The sequence below is a fragment of the Salvelinus namaycush genome, chromosome 1, assembly GCF_016432855.1.
Source record: "Salvelinus namaycush isolate Seneca chromosome 1, SaNama_1.0, whole genome shotgun sequence".
Taxonomy (NCBI): Eukaryota; Metazoa; Chordata; class Actinopteri; order Salmoniformes; family Salmonidae; genus Salvelinus; species Salvelinus namaycush.
Window position 1 is genome coordinate 70,773,789 of NC_052307.1, and position 17,124 is coordinate 70,790,912.

The following is a 17,124-nucleotide window of genomic DNA, read 5'->3' on the forward strand; positions in this document are numbered from 1 at the left end:
TCGTTGTCTCTGATTGGGAACCATACTTAGGTAGCTCTTTTTTCCACCTGTGTTTGTGGGAAGTTGACTTTGTTTAGGGCACATTGCCTTTGATCATCATGGTTTGTTTTGTATTGTTTATTGTTTTGTCGGCGTCATTTGAGTTAATAAAGAGAAAATGTACACTCACCACGCTGCACCTTGGTCCGCTCCTTTCAACAGCCGTGACATGAATACCAAGCATCACAAACATACATCAACTACATACAACAGACAGAGAGCTGACAAACTGCACTTAGACAAAGGACAGTACGGTTTTTACAGAGGTTATAGATGTAAAACACCATAAAATGGTTCTTCTCTTTTATCCTATTGGACAATTGTGCACAACAATAAAAACCGGTTAAGGTTACACATAAGCAGACCACATCACACCGTATGGTGAATCACTTGAGCCCTAGCCTTGGCCCCTTTTGCGATACAAACTGCTATAAGTGAGCCTATAAGGGAATTAGGGCCATGAAGGATTGCGCTTCCGGGACATTTTCATATCCTAGAGCAAGAAAGTAACATGTAATAATAGTGGTTGACACTGCCACAGTGTCCATCTCAGCCTGACCCCTTATAACTCACAGGCCTGGTATACAGTCCCTCCAGGAGAAGTTAGGGCCTGCAGCACGGGGGCTAAGCCTAGTCAGGTCAGGCCAGGCTGGGGGAATGGCCATATGGAGAACAAGGCCATGACACAGAGTGAAGGTCTCACCCTCTAACCCTCACAATAAAGTTAGCTAGCTAAGTAATGGGGCCCAGTGCAGTTTTGTGAAAATCATCAGTGTAAAGACTAACGAGTGTTAGAGGGTGAAATGTTGAGTGTGTAAAGCAGAGGGAACCATGTCTCTATGGAGAGAACCGTTATAGAAAAGGGATATCCTTTTGTATGCTAGTTTATAGTGTAGACAGTCCACAAGAGGCTGGTGAAGGGAGGACGGCTCATAATAATGGCTGGAATGGAGTGAATGGAATGGTATTAAAACATATAGAAACCATGTGTTTGATGTGTTTGATATTATTCCATTAATTCCGTTCCAGCCATTACAACGAACCGTCCTCCCCAGTTATTGTGCCACCAGTCATCTGACACATACGGAACCCAGGAGAATGAAACAAAATCCTCAAATGTGCTCCATCCATACAGTTTTATTGGCTAAACTTGAAATAATTATAATGTGTGAACAATTATAACGGGACCATGTTTTCTTGCATTGGAAGAATGTTTACATTCCAATATCCTATCCCCTGTGAGCATGCGTATCAGTGGAGGCTGCTGAGGGGAGGACGGCTCATAATAATGGCTGGAACGGAGCAAATGGAATGGCATCAAACACATGGAAACCATGTGATTGATGTATTTGATACCCTTCCACCAATGCCATTCCAGCCATTACCACAAGCCCGTCCTCCCCAATTAAGTTGCCACCAACCTCCTGTGATGTGTATGTATTCCTGGGTGTGGTGTAGTACCAACTTGGGGTCTCGAGGACTGTTGGGGCGACTGGTGGAGCGTATCCGGGTCTCACTGCCCCCTGTTGGCCTGTCCGGAGCCGACAGCGGACTCACCCGTCTGGCAGAACAGAAAACATATTATGTATACCTCTATAACAGTCCTGCAACTATAACTACTGTCTTCCAGAGCCCAAAGTTCCACCCCTATGCACGGCCCCTCCCCCCTAACGTTACCTGAGCTGCTCATCCGGAGAAGGTTCCAGTGCAAGGCCATTGGTCTGGGCGGGACTGTGGGCGGGGCTTGCCTCAGGGCTGATTTCCTCCTTGGCTCCGTTCTGAGCCGGGAGCTCCAGGCAGGCCCTGACCCCCTCCCACTGCAGTGCTGCATTACGGATGGCCAAACGCCGCTTCTCCTGCACACACACATAAACGCACGCAGACAGGCACACACACGATCACACGCGCGCACACATGCATGCACACACACAAACACACGTGCGCACACAGGGAACAGAGGAGGGTTCAGTTGGTATTGGTCCTCAGCAGGGCACACAGAGGACAGGATGATATTATGAAACTGACTATCTCTCTCCTGCTTCAGCCAACAGACAAAGATATTCCACCTGCCTTGCTTGTCACTGAGGAGTCCTGAGACTTGAGTCCAAGTTGAGTGTAGAACTGCTGAGGCGCAACATGAGCAGGACTCTATCAACACAAATACACATGTACTGTTTATCTTCAAAAAAGAAAACTTCAAATGTTATTCTACTTGATAGACTGTCACTTAGCTTACATTACTTACAAACATGCCTATCTTACCAATACCTAGTCTCCCAGAGTTACAAAGGCTCTGTCTGTAATAACAAGGTACAATTTGTGTGTGCTGTACTGTATATGCCCCATATCTCTCAACAACCTGTCTCAGCATTACTGCGGCAGCTGAATCCGTGTTGACTGTAGCAGAGGCAGCAGCAGTACTTCTGTGCCACCCCCACCCTGCAGCAAGGAAGAATGCAGCTCTCTCTCTCTCTTTCGATTTCATAATATTTTTGCCTTTATTCAGTTCAGTTTTGAAACGCACAGGTATGGAATGGAATGCTCCACTCCCACACACAGGGGACGGCTGGCAAACAGGATTGATAGTCGATAATTCTGAGACTACATGAACCCTCACAGAGCATTCCATTTATACATTTTTCCTCAACTAGCTCAATTGGATTACACAGAGGCAATTAAACTTCCTTCAGAACCCTTTCTGATCTCTCAGTATGGATCAGTAAATGCAGCAGGATGGCAGGAATACACACATCAATACAGTATATAATGAACAAAAATATAAACGCAACATGTAAAGTGTTGGTCCCATGTTTCATGATCTGAAATAAAAGATCCCAGAAATGTTCCATATGCACAAAAAGCTTATTTCTCTCAAATTTGTTTACATCCCTGTTAGTGAGCATTTCTCCTTTGCCAAGATAATCCATCCACCTGACAGGTGTGGCATATCAAGAAGTTGATTAAACAGCATGATCATTACACACGTGCACCTTATGCTGGGGACAATAAAAGGTCACTGTAAAATGTGCAGTTTTGTCACACAACACAATGCCACAGATGTCTTAAGTTTTGAGGGAGCATGCAATTGACATGCTGACTGCAGGAATGTCCACCAGAGCTGTTGCCAGAGAATTGATGTTCATTTCTCTACCATAAGCCATCTCTAGCGTCGTTTTAGAGAATGTGTCAGTACATCCAACCGGCCTCACAACTGCTGACCACGTTTAACCACGCCAGGCCAGGACCTCCACATTCGGCTGAGACCAGCCGGTCGGACAGATAAAGAAACGGAGGAGTATTTCTGTCTGTAATAAAGCCATTTTCTGGGGAAAAACTCATTCTGATTGGCTGGGCCTGGCTCCCCAGTGGGTGGGCCTATGCCCTCACAGGCCCACCCATGGTTGCGCCCCTGCCCAGTCATGTGAAATCCATAGATTAGGGTCTAATGAATTTATTTAAATTGACTGATTTCCTTATATGAATTGTAATTCAGTTAAATCGTAGAAATTGTTGCGTTTATATTTTTGTTCAGTATAGATACAGTACAGTATGCATTCTCTAACACCTACAGTAAAGTACAGATACACAATGATTGAACAAGCATGTTTTGGTCATTTGAACTGAAATCATAACCAGCCTCAAACAAAGGTTGGTGGGATCTGATATTCTACAAGAGGAACTGAGCACTTAGAAACCCTGTAGTTAGAACAGTTATTGTGAGGAACACTTAGGGAAAAGATAATGGAGAAAAAAGACAAATGACTATTGAAGTGGATTGAAAAACTTTGAGAATTGTAGCAACAGTCACTGTTATTTTAGCCCCCTTGGAAATGTAACTGTCAAAATGTAAACATTTTAAACTTTTTTTTTTAAACAGAAGACACCAAGCCAAGCCACATAAATGCTCCCACTGATCAACTCATGGTTGGGCGGTTAATGCAAAGCAGATGACTCCTCTTTACATGACAAGCGAACACCACAGTGCATTTCAAGTAGTTAAGAATTAGTGGCCATTGAGGAGCAACCCTCAGAGCGCTTTAGGTATCATCTGAGATAACTGCTTACCGGTACCTCAGCATCAACAGAAATTGCTTACAGACATATGACAGCATATCATACATGTTGATATACATGATTTGATACATTGTTCAACATCAAAAACTGCCCTCTTGCCCTCTCCTTAAACAATGCACTTATAGACTAACTCCCACAACATTAGTCATCCTCATCCACTGTCTACAAGGGGTTATGCAGTGTATGTTACATGTGCAATGAGTTTAAACAAAAGCACACCTAACATCCTATTGTACTCATTATAAACCTTAATGGCTAGCAGACGATAAGCATGTTCATATTTTGACTAGTTTTGGCTCTTCATATGAATAAACAGGAAATGTTTTGGAGGTAAAAACGTTTTAACAAACAGCACTGAGGGCCAAGGAGTTTGGTTATTGTCCAAATAAGCACTTTCCACAAATGAAATCTGTATGGCTTAATTATGTTGTTGACATGCATCCGTCAGAAAAGCTTATATAACACATTAAACGCCACAAAATATTTGAAATATTTGGTTAATGACTGAAACTCTCACCAGCTAGTCTGCTCAGTCCGTATCACTGACCTGTGACATTATTTGGATTCTATTTTATCATTGTGGAATTTTGCCTCTTATGTGACAATCTACCAGCTAACATCAGTTTGATGTCAGAGCAGAATAATATATTGGTCAGTCAACATGGCGAGATAGCTGCGATAGTAACAGTATAGTACAGTATGTTAAACACAAATATGGACAGAGAGTCAACATAAGGAAAGTCAGGTACCTTGTGCATGGCCTGCTTGTGACTCTCCCTCTTCTTCTCATCCTCCTTCCGGGCCGTGACGCAGGCCATACGTCTCTCCTCCTCCTGCAGAAAAGAGGGTCAATAACACAATCAGGGTGTCGCTCCATTCATGGACGAGACTGAATTATTCAACATGAGACAGAGGCACAGTCAGAATAATGTATGTTATGTCAGCTGTAGGTTTTCCCTCTGCAGGAAGGACCAGTTGGAGAGGCAGCATCTCCTGCTTCATCACAGGATTATCTGTCTGTCTGATATTCGGCTGCAGCCTCATCTGAACTGAGCCCAGCTGTTTGGGTGTGCCAGGCAGAGCTCCCGGCATGCAATGCACCAGCAGACACAATCTGAGACTGCCAGCTGAGCTCTAGGGGATGTTTAGCGCTGGCTACTCTGTGACGATTCGGCTGAGAAAGGATTCCTTGATATGGTTCACTGAAAATGCTGCAATGGCTCCAGAATCAAAGCGCTATCTTTCATACCCTTTGCAAAATGTGTTTGCTATAAGGGAAGGTCTTTTATCAAAAATACTTTGTAATAAAAAAGTTAAATCAGTATGTGAAATGTTGTATTTTTGTATTTTATTAGGATCCCCATTAGCTGCTGCAAAAGCAGCAGCTACTCTTCCTGGGATCCACACAAAACATGAAACATAATACAGAATGACATAATACAGAACATCAATAGACAAGAACAGCTCAAGGACAGAGCTACATACATTTTTTTAAAGGCACACGTAGCCTACATATCAATGCATACACACAAACTATCGAGGTCAAATAGAGGAGAGGCGTTGTGCCGCGAGGTGTTGCTTTATCTGTTTTCTTAAACCAGGTTTGCTGTTTCTTTGAGCAATATGAGATGGAAGGAAGTTCAAGGCAATAAGGGCTCAAATCAGTTTGAGTAGAGGACCTTAAGTGCTGTCACAACTAGGCTATTTGTAATAGTATCAATAATGCATTGTCATCCTTTCCCACTAATTAGTAGACAAGAACATCAGGTGAAATAACGCTGAAAATCTTTGGTCATTAACACTGTTAATTTCCCCCTGAACAAACCCAGTCTGTTGTGTTGACACAGATATCCCACAAGGAGCAACGGTAACCGTTTCCTGGCATCTATTGATTCTATTCTGGCTCAAAGCAAGAGGAGTTCAGCTCCTCCACATCTGCAGCCAGCTTTAACCCTTATTTTACTCATACATTATATCTGCCTGCCTTGGCACTGACAGCAAGTATGTTATATCTCAAACTATGTTACTACCAGTCAGTGCTCATCTGTGGAAAGTTGTACAAATCAGATTGTGATTCTGATCTCAGGAGGACTTGCCCATCCTATTGGCTGCAGGGCCATTCCTCCATATTCTAAGGGCAAGGTGTGTGTGTGGTACCTCAGGGTTCATGTAGCCTACAAGCTCAGACCTGGGTGTTGCCTGCCTGCTTAATAGCTTTCAAATGCATGAACCTCTGAACTCAAGTGTCACGTATGTATTGTGAATACAATGACATCATGTTTGACAGGCAATTCTGCTTTTATGCCTATGGATATCAAGCATGTGGTAGTGTCAAGTGTTGCTTTACAGAATCCTTGCAGTATTTACAAGCCAAGGCCAACATGCAGTATTTACAAGCCAATGTGTTGTTATGCCTTGCATGACTACTGAAAATACACACAAAAACACAATCACAGCCACGCAAACTCAACCACATACAAGAATACAGACACACACACCCACCGAGCGTATGTCTTACCGTGACACGTTTCATGTCCAGCTGTCTGAGTTGAAGCACACAGCGCAGGGCGGCCTGCTTGTACCATGTCTCCAGGGCTACTGGGTTCCCATCCAGGGTGAGCTCAGAAAGGGAGCACGACTCTCCCAGGCAGGCTAGCTCATCAAAACTACACACAGAGTGAGAAAACACACACCACACAGGTCATTAACAACTATCAATGGGACAAATTATATATCAAATCAAACCAAATTTTGTTTGTCACATGCGCCAAATACAACAGGTGTAGACTTTACCGTGAAATGCTTACTTACAAGCCCTTAACCAACAATGCAGTTTGAAGAAAATAGAGTTAAGAAAAGATTTACTAAATAAACTAAAGTTAAAAAAATGTTTAAGTAACACAATAAAATAACAATAATGTGGCTATATATACACGGGGTACCGGTACCGAGTCAATGTGCAGGGGTACAGGTTAGTCAAGTTAATTTGTACATGTAGGTAGGGGTAAAGTGACTATGCATTAATAATAAACAGCGAGTAGCAGCAGTGTACAAACAAAAGGAGGGGGGGTTGTCAAGCAAATAGTTCGGGTGGCCATTTAATGAATTGTTCAGCAGTCTTATGGCTTGGGGGTAGAAGCTGTTAAGGAGCCTTTTGGACCTAGACTTGGCGCTCCGGTACCGCTTGCTGTGCGGTAGCTGAGAGAACAGTCTATGACTTGGGTGACTGGAGTCTTTGACAATTTTTTGGGGCTGCTGAGTGGCACAGCAGTCTAAGGCACTGCATCTCAGTGCTTGAGGCGTCACTACAGACACCTTGGTTCGAATCCAGGCTGTATCACAACCGGTCGTGATTGGGAGTCCCATAGGGCGGCGCACAATTGGCCCAGTGTCGTCCGTGTTTGGGCGGTGTAGGCCGTCATGATTAATAGGAATTTGTTCTTAACTGACAAGCCTAGCTAAATAAAGGTTAAATAAAAATATATATATAGGTCCTGGATGGCAGGAAGCTTGGCCCCAGTGATGTACTGGGCTGTACGCACTACCCTCTGTAGCGCCTTACGGTCAGATGCCGAGCTGTTGCCATACCAGGCGCTGATGCAACTATATGTTAATATAATGAGTAATTCACTTAGAAAAGCTCCCCCAACCTCAATTTTTGTTGAATTAACCTTATAATCCATAGGTCGACACTACCACCAGGGAACAGGGCCCGTATTCACAAAGAGTCTCAGATTAGGAATGCTGATCTAGGATCAGGTCCCCCTAGTCCATATAATCTTATAATCTATTAAGGCAAAATGGATTCAATATTAGCTCTCCTACCCTAAGACCCTTTTTGAATACCCAGGGCCCAGAACTCAACAAAAAGAAAACATGGAAACGTGCTAATTGGGCCTGGGACTGGCAGTGGAAGAGGGCATTGAAAGCAACAGACATGGCCTGGGGCTGGGTGAACAGAGTTTTAGATGGGAAGACAATAACTAGGCTAAACAGGGTGGTAGGTAGCCAAGCTAACTAGGGTGGCAGGTGACCTAGCGGTTAGGAGCGTTGGGCCACTGAACGAATGGTCGCTGGTTCAAATCCCTGAGCTGACTAGGTGAAAATAATCGGTCTATGTGCCCTTGAGCAAGACACCTAATCCTAATTGCTCCTGTAAATCACTCTGAATAAGAACGTCTGCTCAATGACAAAAATGGAAATGTAATGTAAACAGTAGGTTCACCACAAATGTGAATATAAATAGTGTTCTGGGCACTGTTTGCAGAGAGGACTTCTGATCGGCCTAATTTCAGAATTCCTGACATTTAATCCTAGTAAAAATTCCCTTTTTAGGTCAGTTAGGATCACCACTTTATTTTAAGAATGTGAAATGTCAGAATAATAGTAGAGAGAATGATTTATTTCAGCTTTAATTTAATTTCTTTCTTTCACAATCCCAGTGGGTCAGAAGTTTACATACACGCAATTAGTATTTGGCAGCATTGCCTTTAAATTGCTTAACTTGGGTCAAATGTTTTGGGTAGCCTTCCACAAGCTTCCCACAAGAAATTGGGAGAATTTTGGCCCATTCCTCCTGATAGAGCTGGTGTAACTGAGTCAGGTTTGTAGGCCTCATTGCTCGCACGTGTTTTTTTTCAGTTCTGCCCACAAATGTTCTATATGATTGAGGTCAGGGCTTTGTGATGGCCACTACAATACCTTGACTTTGTTGTCCTTAAGCCATTTTGCCACAACTTTGGAAGTATGCGTGGGGTCATTGTCCATTTGGAAGACCCTTTTGCAACCAAGCTTTAACTTCTTGACTGATGTCTTGAGATGTTGCTTCAATATATCCACATAATTTTCCTCCCTCATGATGCCATCTATTTTGTGAAGTGCACCAGGTGCACACCAGGTGCAGAAAAGCACCCCCACAACATGATGCTGCCACCCCCGTGCGTCAGGGTTGGAATGTTGTTTTTCTGCTTGCAAGCCACCCCCTTTTTCCTCCAAACATAACGATGGTCATTATGGCCAAACAGTTATATTTTTGTTTCATCAGACCAGAGGACATTGCTCCAAAAAGTACCATCTTTGTCCCCATGTGCAGTTTCAAAATGTAGTCTGGCTTTTTTATGGTGGTTTTGGAGCAGTGGCTTCTTCCTTGCTGAGTGGACTTCAGGTTATGTCAATATAGGACTTGTTTTACTGTGGATATGGATACTTTTGTACCTGTTTCCTCCAGCATCTTCACAAAGTCCTTTGCTGTTGTTCTGGGATTGATTTGCACTTTTCGCACCAAAGTACGTTCATCTCTAGGAGACAAAACGCATCTCCTTCCTGAGCGGTATGACGGCTGCGTGGTCCCATGGTGTTTATACTTGCGTACTGTTGTTTGTACAGATGAACGTGGTACCTTCAGGCGTTTGGAAATGGCTCCCAAGGATGAACCAGACTTGTGAAGGTCTACAATTGTTTTCTGAGGTCTTGGCTGATTTCTTTTAATTTTCCCATGATGTCAAGCAAAGAGGCACTGAGTTTGAAGGTAGCCTTGAAATACATCCACATGGACACCTCTAACTCAAATGATGTCAATTAGCCTAGCTGAAGCTTCTAAAATCATGACATAATTTTCTGGAATTTTCCAAGCTGTTTAAAGGCACAGTCAACTTAGTGTATGTAAACTTCTGACCCACTGGAATTGTGATACAGTGAAGTATAAGTGAAATAATCTGTCTGTAAACAATTGTTGGAAAAATTACTTGTGTCATGCACAAAGTAGATGTCCTAACCGACTTGCCAAAACTATAGTTTGTTAACAAGAAATTTGTGGAGTGGTTGAAAAACAAGTTTTAATGACTCCAACCTAAGTGTATGTAAACTTCCGACTTCAACTGTATATAAGCTTTATGTTTGGGCAAGGCAGGGTTTAAATTATTTATTTACTGCCTAAAACAGAGTGGGCTAGCAAGAGCTGCCATGAGAAATGAATCACGTCAGAAGTCAACTGTGGCCCTCTGGACTGGCAACACTGTCTTATTAAATCAGGATTTCACCGTTTTCACAGGCAGAGACAGTGCTAGTTCAGAATTCAGCCTCTGTCCTCCTGACTGAACTCAATGACAACTCCACTGTTTATATAAGGCTAAGGGAGGCAAAAGGCAAAGCCAAAAACCACACAAGGAAAAAAGAACAGGGGTTTGAAAACACTCTCCACAGTAACAAAACAGACTTTCCATTCATGAGACACGCCGACATACCATCTCTTAGCAACCCAGTAGTACAGTAGGTTGTTAGTCACTGGGGTAGGGAGAGACTGCCCACCCCAGCAGTACAGTAGGTTATTAGCCACTTGGGAAGGAAGAGACTGCCCACCTCAGCAGTCATTCAGTGTGTGCTCAGAGAGAGAGAGACCAGGCAGTATGGGTCCTCCTCTGCAGCAGAGGCCAGGCCTAGCCCTGAGCTATAGGAAGCTGCCTGGGAGGGGAACCTGCCAGCACTGAGATCTGTGGAGAGGAGAGGGTTAAGCAGTAGCAGCAGATCTTACCTGGTAATGCTGTTGCAGCTGAGAAAGAGGCGCTGAAGGCAGGGCAGCTGGTCCACCTCTGTCTAGACAAAGAGAGGGAGAGAAAGAGGGGGATGAAGAGAGGAGAGGGGGCTCTAGAGGGGTTTGAGTTGTGGTAGCGGTGGGGCACTGCACAGTCACGGCTCAGACCTTCCCATCCCTCTCCATTCCCTCAGTCACCTTGCAGCTCCTAGCTCCGGCATACAGCCCCATCCGCCCTGCGCGCGCAGACACACTGCCGCGGCTGCACAGGGAGGGGAGGGGGAGAGCAAGGAGAAGGGGAGGGAGAGGAGAGGGGAGTGCGCTAATGCAGAGATCCCCTGCTGCAGGAGCTTGCTCACTCACTCCGCTTATAGAAGAGAGAGAGAAAGAGAGAAAGAAAGAGGGGGCTACTGGCACACAGACACACACAGTGACACACACAGAGACACTGCCCAGCAGCAGCAGAAGAACAAAGGGAAGGCGACAGCGATATGGGTAAATTATGAATTCAACAGGAATAGATTAAAGTCTCCAGTGGTGCCGTTGTCATGGAATCTGTTTCATCATCAGGCTGTTTCAGGATCAATGGAGGAGGGAGTCTGGGGGAGGATGGGAGGATGTGAGGAGGACCAGCAGGCTGGCTGGCTGATGAGGACACAGAGGCACAGGCAATGTCACAGCCAGCTACAGGAGAGTAGGACAGGGGGATGGCAGTGGGGATGACGTGTTCAGCCTCGTAGGACAGGGCAACCTCATTAGCTGCAACTTTAGAAGCCTTCTATGAGGATGAATGACATGCGCTGGGATGCGTGTGTGTGTGCGTGTGTGTGTGGACACTGCCATGAGGGTCTTAAAGCGCTGCGTCAGCACATACAGCCTCCACCAGCACTGCCTGTATCTCTGCCTCTCATCAGACAACAAGAGCTTAACCTAGCAGCCATCCACATAAACTCCCTCTACACTACCACAATACTCATCCACATAAACTCCCTCTACACTACCACAATACTCATCTACATAAACACCCTCTACACTACCACAATACTCATCCACATAAACACCCTCAACACTACCACGATACTAATTTACATAAACACCCTCTACACTACCACAATACATATCCACATCAACTCCCTCTACACTACCACAATACATATCCACATCAACTCCCTCAACACTACAACAATACTAATCCACATAAACTCCATCTACACTACCACAATACTCATCCACATAAACTCCATCTACACTACCACAATACTCATCCAAATAAACTCCTTCTACACCACCACAATACTCATCCAAATAAACTCCATCTACACTACCACAATACTCATCCACATAAACTCCTTCTACACTGCCCCAATACTAATCTGCATAAACTCCCTCTACACTGCCACAAAATTCATCCACATAAACTCCTTCTACACTACCACAATACTCATCCGCATAAACTCCCTCTACACTACCACAATACTCATCCGCATAAACTCCCTCTACACTACCACAATACTCATTCGGATAAACTCCCTCAACACTACCACGATACTCATCCGCATAAACTCCTTCTACACTACCACAATACTTATCCACATAAACTCCCTCAACACTGCCACAATACATATCCACATCAACTCCCTCTACACTACCAAAATACTTATCCACATCAACTCCCTCTACACTACCACAATACTCATTCGGATAAACTCCCTCAACACTACCACGATACTCATCCGCATAAACTCCTTCTACACTACCACAATACTTATCCACATGAACTCCCTCTACACTACCACAATACTAATCCACATAACCTCCCTCTACACTACCACAATACTAATCCACATAACCTCCCTCTACACTGCCACACATAAACTCCCTCTACACTACTACAAAACTCATCTGCATAAACTCCCACTACACTACCACAATCCTCATCCACACACGCTCACTTGCACGCACACCCCCATCCCCCCATTCTAACAACCCAAATGCCCACCTGCCAGATTAGCCTAATGGAGGCACTCCTTTCATCTGTATGGGTGAAAGACGTGATGCCCAGTTATGGTGGATTCCCTCTAATCAGTCTACTACACCTGGTCGTCTACCACAGCTCTCACTATGCCGAGGGCCAACTGGTCAGCCACTAGACTAGAGCACAACATTTACTGTGTAATGGCCATGCTGACCTCTAAAGCCATATCCATGCTCTCTGTTACATGAATCAGATCTGTGGGGCTTGGCCATTTAGTTTAGTTTATTAATTCGACCTTTTAAAAAACAAGCACACACAAAACTTGAAAAAGCCATACATGCACATGAGTAAAATCATGGAGGATAACACACAATAAAGTCTGGGACTTATTTTCATTGTGGTCCTCTTGAAACAAGATGGCTAGGCAAGATCGAACACAGTTAAACACAGTATAGCATTGAGATAATAAAACATAAAAACAAAGAAGAATAACATCTATCTCATCATTGCAGTTACATCGTAGGGTACATTCATATGGGCAAAGAAGACATCAAACATTTATTTTTTTTATTTTAATTTTATTTTTGGATATCCGAAACATACAATATACTTGCAGTGAAGCCACTCAACAACTACATCATACCAGTCATCCAACAGACTCCCATTCAGAGTGACACACAGAAGCATCCAAGGTCAATGCCCTGCTCAAGCACACGTTGTCAGATCTTCCACCAGGCCAAAAAACGTGAACCCCGAACCCTCCAAGATCCCCCCACAGTTCCCCAATAGCTGTCCCTCAACCATTCGAGATCCCTCCCACAGTCCCCCCCAAGAAGAAAAATAAAAAATACAATTAATTCCATTCCCCACCCCCAAGAACCCCCCAACAACCAAGAGAATGAACTAAAGAGAAAAAAGAAAAAGACAGAAGAAAACAGCAAACAACAATGCAAATTTTTTTTTAATTAAAAATTTAAATATTAAAACAAAGGACATCTAGTACAACTAAAATCATAACAGCAATGCAAACTGTATATGTTTGTGTGCATGTCTGGCACTATTACATGTATGTGTATGTTCTTGTATGCGTTTATTTGAATGAGAGTGTGTGTATATGTGTACAAACACCTGCACGGCATCAGCCTCAGGCAAACTGGCATTAGTTGTAAAAACACTTCCCCTCAGTGTCATTCAAACGTACTTTTTAATATGTTTAATTTAGACCTTTTTAAAAAAAAAAACATTTATCTTTGACCATCATTCTATCTCCCGCACAGAAACTCCACTCCCACTTGTCTCCAATTCCACATCCCAACCCTCAGCCCATCCCATCTATCTCTGCTGTCCACCCACTTCGGGTTTCTATGCAACACATATCTTTCAACTATGCTGTGATGTTTAACGTACAATTTCAATCTATCTAATCGAATAGAATCCACAGATTGTGAGTTAAAGATAAATACTTTTACTAAGAGTATTAGTATATTAGTAATTGACTGACCCGGTCTCTCCAGATCTCCTAACAGTACTATTTCTAGGATCAATTTTAGATCAAAGCTATCCATTTTCAGCCATTCCTGAACCTGAGACCAGAAATAGGCTACCTGATGGCAATACCAAAATAAATGGTCTATTGATTCTGTATCCTCACAACAAAATCTGCAGAGCTTCAATGATTTTATGCCCCAAATATTCAACATTTTGTTGGTGGCAAGAATTCTATATAATAATTTTAGCTGAAAAGCACAAAGTCTTGAATCTTGCGTTGTTTTATATATCAACTCATACACCCTGTACCATGGAATCGGTACATCAAAAATCTCTTCCCAACTATTTTGCAATCTGTATGGCACAGCTGTCAACATCCTGGTCCTTAAATGAAACTGGTATGCTTTCCTATTCATGTTATTTTTATTCCTCCGCCAGTTTTGATCCTTTATATTGGGCAGACAGACCAGTTCCCAACCTCCTCCTGCTGCCACCTGCCTCCTCCATTTTTGTGGTAATGCTGTAATCAATTGGTTGTACTCTTGGATTGAGCAGACCTTCCCGTACAATTCTGATAACTTCATGAAGGACATAACTCTACCATTCCAATTTACAATATCATTTAAGAACAAAATACCCTTTTCAAACATCTTTCCCATAAATACAGGTATTTTATCAAACAGCACATTTGAGTTCAGCCATAATATTTGTTGTAATATTGTAATATATCTTTATATATCTTTTCAGGTGGATGAAATTGAAATTGTAGCCAGCTTTGCAATGCTTGTTTGAAAAAGAGAGATACTTCGAAAAAAGTATAATTTTCAATTAATTGAAAATGAGACATGGCAATCTGCACAAAGGCAAAAAGGCCATTTTTAAACAATGGGTGAGCTTTTCTTAGTAATCTACTTGAGTAGATTCAAGTAAAACTTTTGAATAAGTGAAGCTTTAGAGAGAGGTTTAGCGCTTTTATATTTAATAATCTCAACCCACCCAATTCATATTCATTATATAGAAAGGAACATTATTTTGTCTGGTTTAGCGTCCCAGATAAAGTTTTTTTTTTTTTGCTCATATGATTTGAAAAATGAATCATCAGGAGTAGGCAGTGCCATAAGTAAGTGAGTAAACTGAGATATGACTAAGGAGTTAATCAGGGCAAGTTTTCAATAAATAGACAGGTATTTACCTATCCATGGTTGCAGGATTTTCTATTGAAATTCATTGTGGAGAGCTTATTTATATATTTTGTGATATGAATACCAAGTATGTCTACTTCACCATCAGCCCATTTTATATGTAAACTGCAGGGTAATGTAAAAGTTGTATTTTTTAAAGATCCGATATGTAATATTGTACACTTATCATAATTAGGTTTTAGTCCAGAGAGTACAAAAAAGTTATCTAGATCTTCAATGAGACATTGCAAGCTTGCGGACTTAATATAAAACTTGAGTCATCGGCATACATGGAAACCTTTGTTTTTAAGCCTTGGATTTTTAATCCTCCAATGTTGTTATTGGATCTGATTTTAATAGCTAGCATTTCGACGGCCATAGTGAATAGATATGGTGACAGCGGACACCCTTTTCCACTCCTCTTGACAATTCAAAACTCTGAGAAGTAGCCGTTATTTACTATTTTACACCTGGGGTTGCTGTACATTCTTTTTACCAATTTTATAAGAGAATTACCGAAATTGAAAAAATACAGGCATTTATAAATAAAATCCAGCCGGCCTTTTCAAAATCCGCTGTAAATACCAGGTCTGGCTTCTTAGATGTTTCATGATGTTCTATTATTTCTAGTAGTTGTCGAATATTATCTCCAATGTACCGTCCATGTAAAAACCTTGTCTTATCAGGATGAACAATACCTGGTAAAACTCTTTTAATTCTGAGTGCTATGCATTTTGCTAGTATTTTTGCATCACAACATTGAAGTGTAAGGGGCCTCCAGTTTTTTAGATAGACTGGGTCTTAATATTTGTCATCTGGGTCTGGTTTTAATAATAGAGAAATCAGACCTTCCGGCTGAGTACTTGACAGACTACCATTTCTATCAGACAAGTTAAAACAATCTAACAATGGAGCTTTTAGTATATAAAAACAGGCTTGATATACCTCTACCGGTATGCCGTCAAGCCCTGGCTTTTTCCAGACTGAAAGGTTTAAATAGCTTCAAAAAGTTATTCCTCTATAATTTGGCCTTCGCACTGATCTTTCTGTACATTTGTTCATTTCCCATTCAGTGGGAGAAGATGAGACGGAAAAGAGAACATCTGCCTAAAATAATTAGCTTCCTCTTTTAAAATATCATTTGGAGAATCATAGATGACTCTGTCATCAGTAACGAGTTTCTGCAAATTCTTTTTTGTTAGCGTTCCTGTATTGGAGATTCAGGAAGAATTTTGTGAATTTTTCTCCATATTCCATCCAGTTTGCTTTATTTTTGTAATAGATTACATTAGATCGTTCTTGAATAAGTTCGTCAAGTTCTTTTTGTTTTTCCTCTAACTTATTTTGTATCTCTTTAGTATCATTTTTATTGCTATCTACCTGTACTATCAGTTCATGGATTTCCCTTGTAAGTCTTGTCTCTTTAGCCAGAAACTGCTTTTTTTATTATTATTGATGAATAGTGAATTGAATGACCTCTGAAGGTACATTTAAAGATATCCCAAACAATAAGGGGATTTGCTGAACCTACAGTTGAAGTTGGAAGTTTACATACACCTTAGCCAAATACATTTAAACTCAGTTTTTCACAATTCCTGGACATTTAATCCTCGTAGAAATTCCCTGTCTTAGGTCAGTTAGGATCACCACTTTACATTAAGAATGTGAAATGTCAGAATAATAGTAGAGAGAATGATGTATTTCAGCTTTTATTTCTTTCATCATATTCCCAGTGGGTCAGAAGTTTACATACACTCAATTAGCATTTGGTAGCATTGGCTTTAAATTGTTTAACTTGGGTCAAACATTTTGGGTAGCCTTCCACAAGCTTCCCACAA

The 17,124-nt window shown here is 42.1% G+C and overlaps 1 protein-coding gene across 1 annotated transcript in view; it reads right to left on the minus strand.

Moving 5' to 3' along the window:
• Positions 1-17,124, minus strand: part of LOC120052776 (leucine-rich repeat-containing protein 49-like) — a 51,708-nt gene that overhangs the window by 16,650 nt on the left and 17,934 nt on the right. The window contains exons 9-14 of the mRNA XM_038999889.1: positions 10,643-10,704; positions 6,632-6,779; positions 4,863-4,946; positions 2,110-2,187; positions 1,717-1,895; positions 1,501-1,600 (exon numbers count right to left, since the gene is read on the minus strand). Of these exons, the coding sequence (XP_038855817.1) occupies positions 1,501-1,600; positions 1,717-1,895; positions 2,110-2,187; positions 4,863-4,946; positions 6,632-6,779; positions 10,643-10,704 (651 nt within the window). The remainder of the gene's footprint in view (positions 1-1,500; positions 1,601-1,716; positions 1,896-2,109; positions 2,188-4,862; positions 4,947-6,631; positions 6,780-10,642; positions 10,705-17,124) is intronic.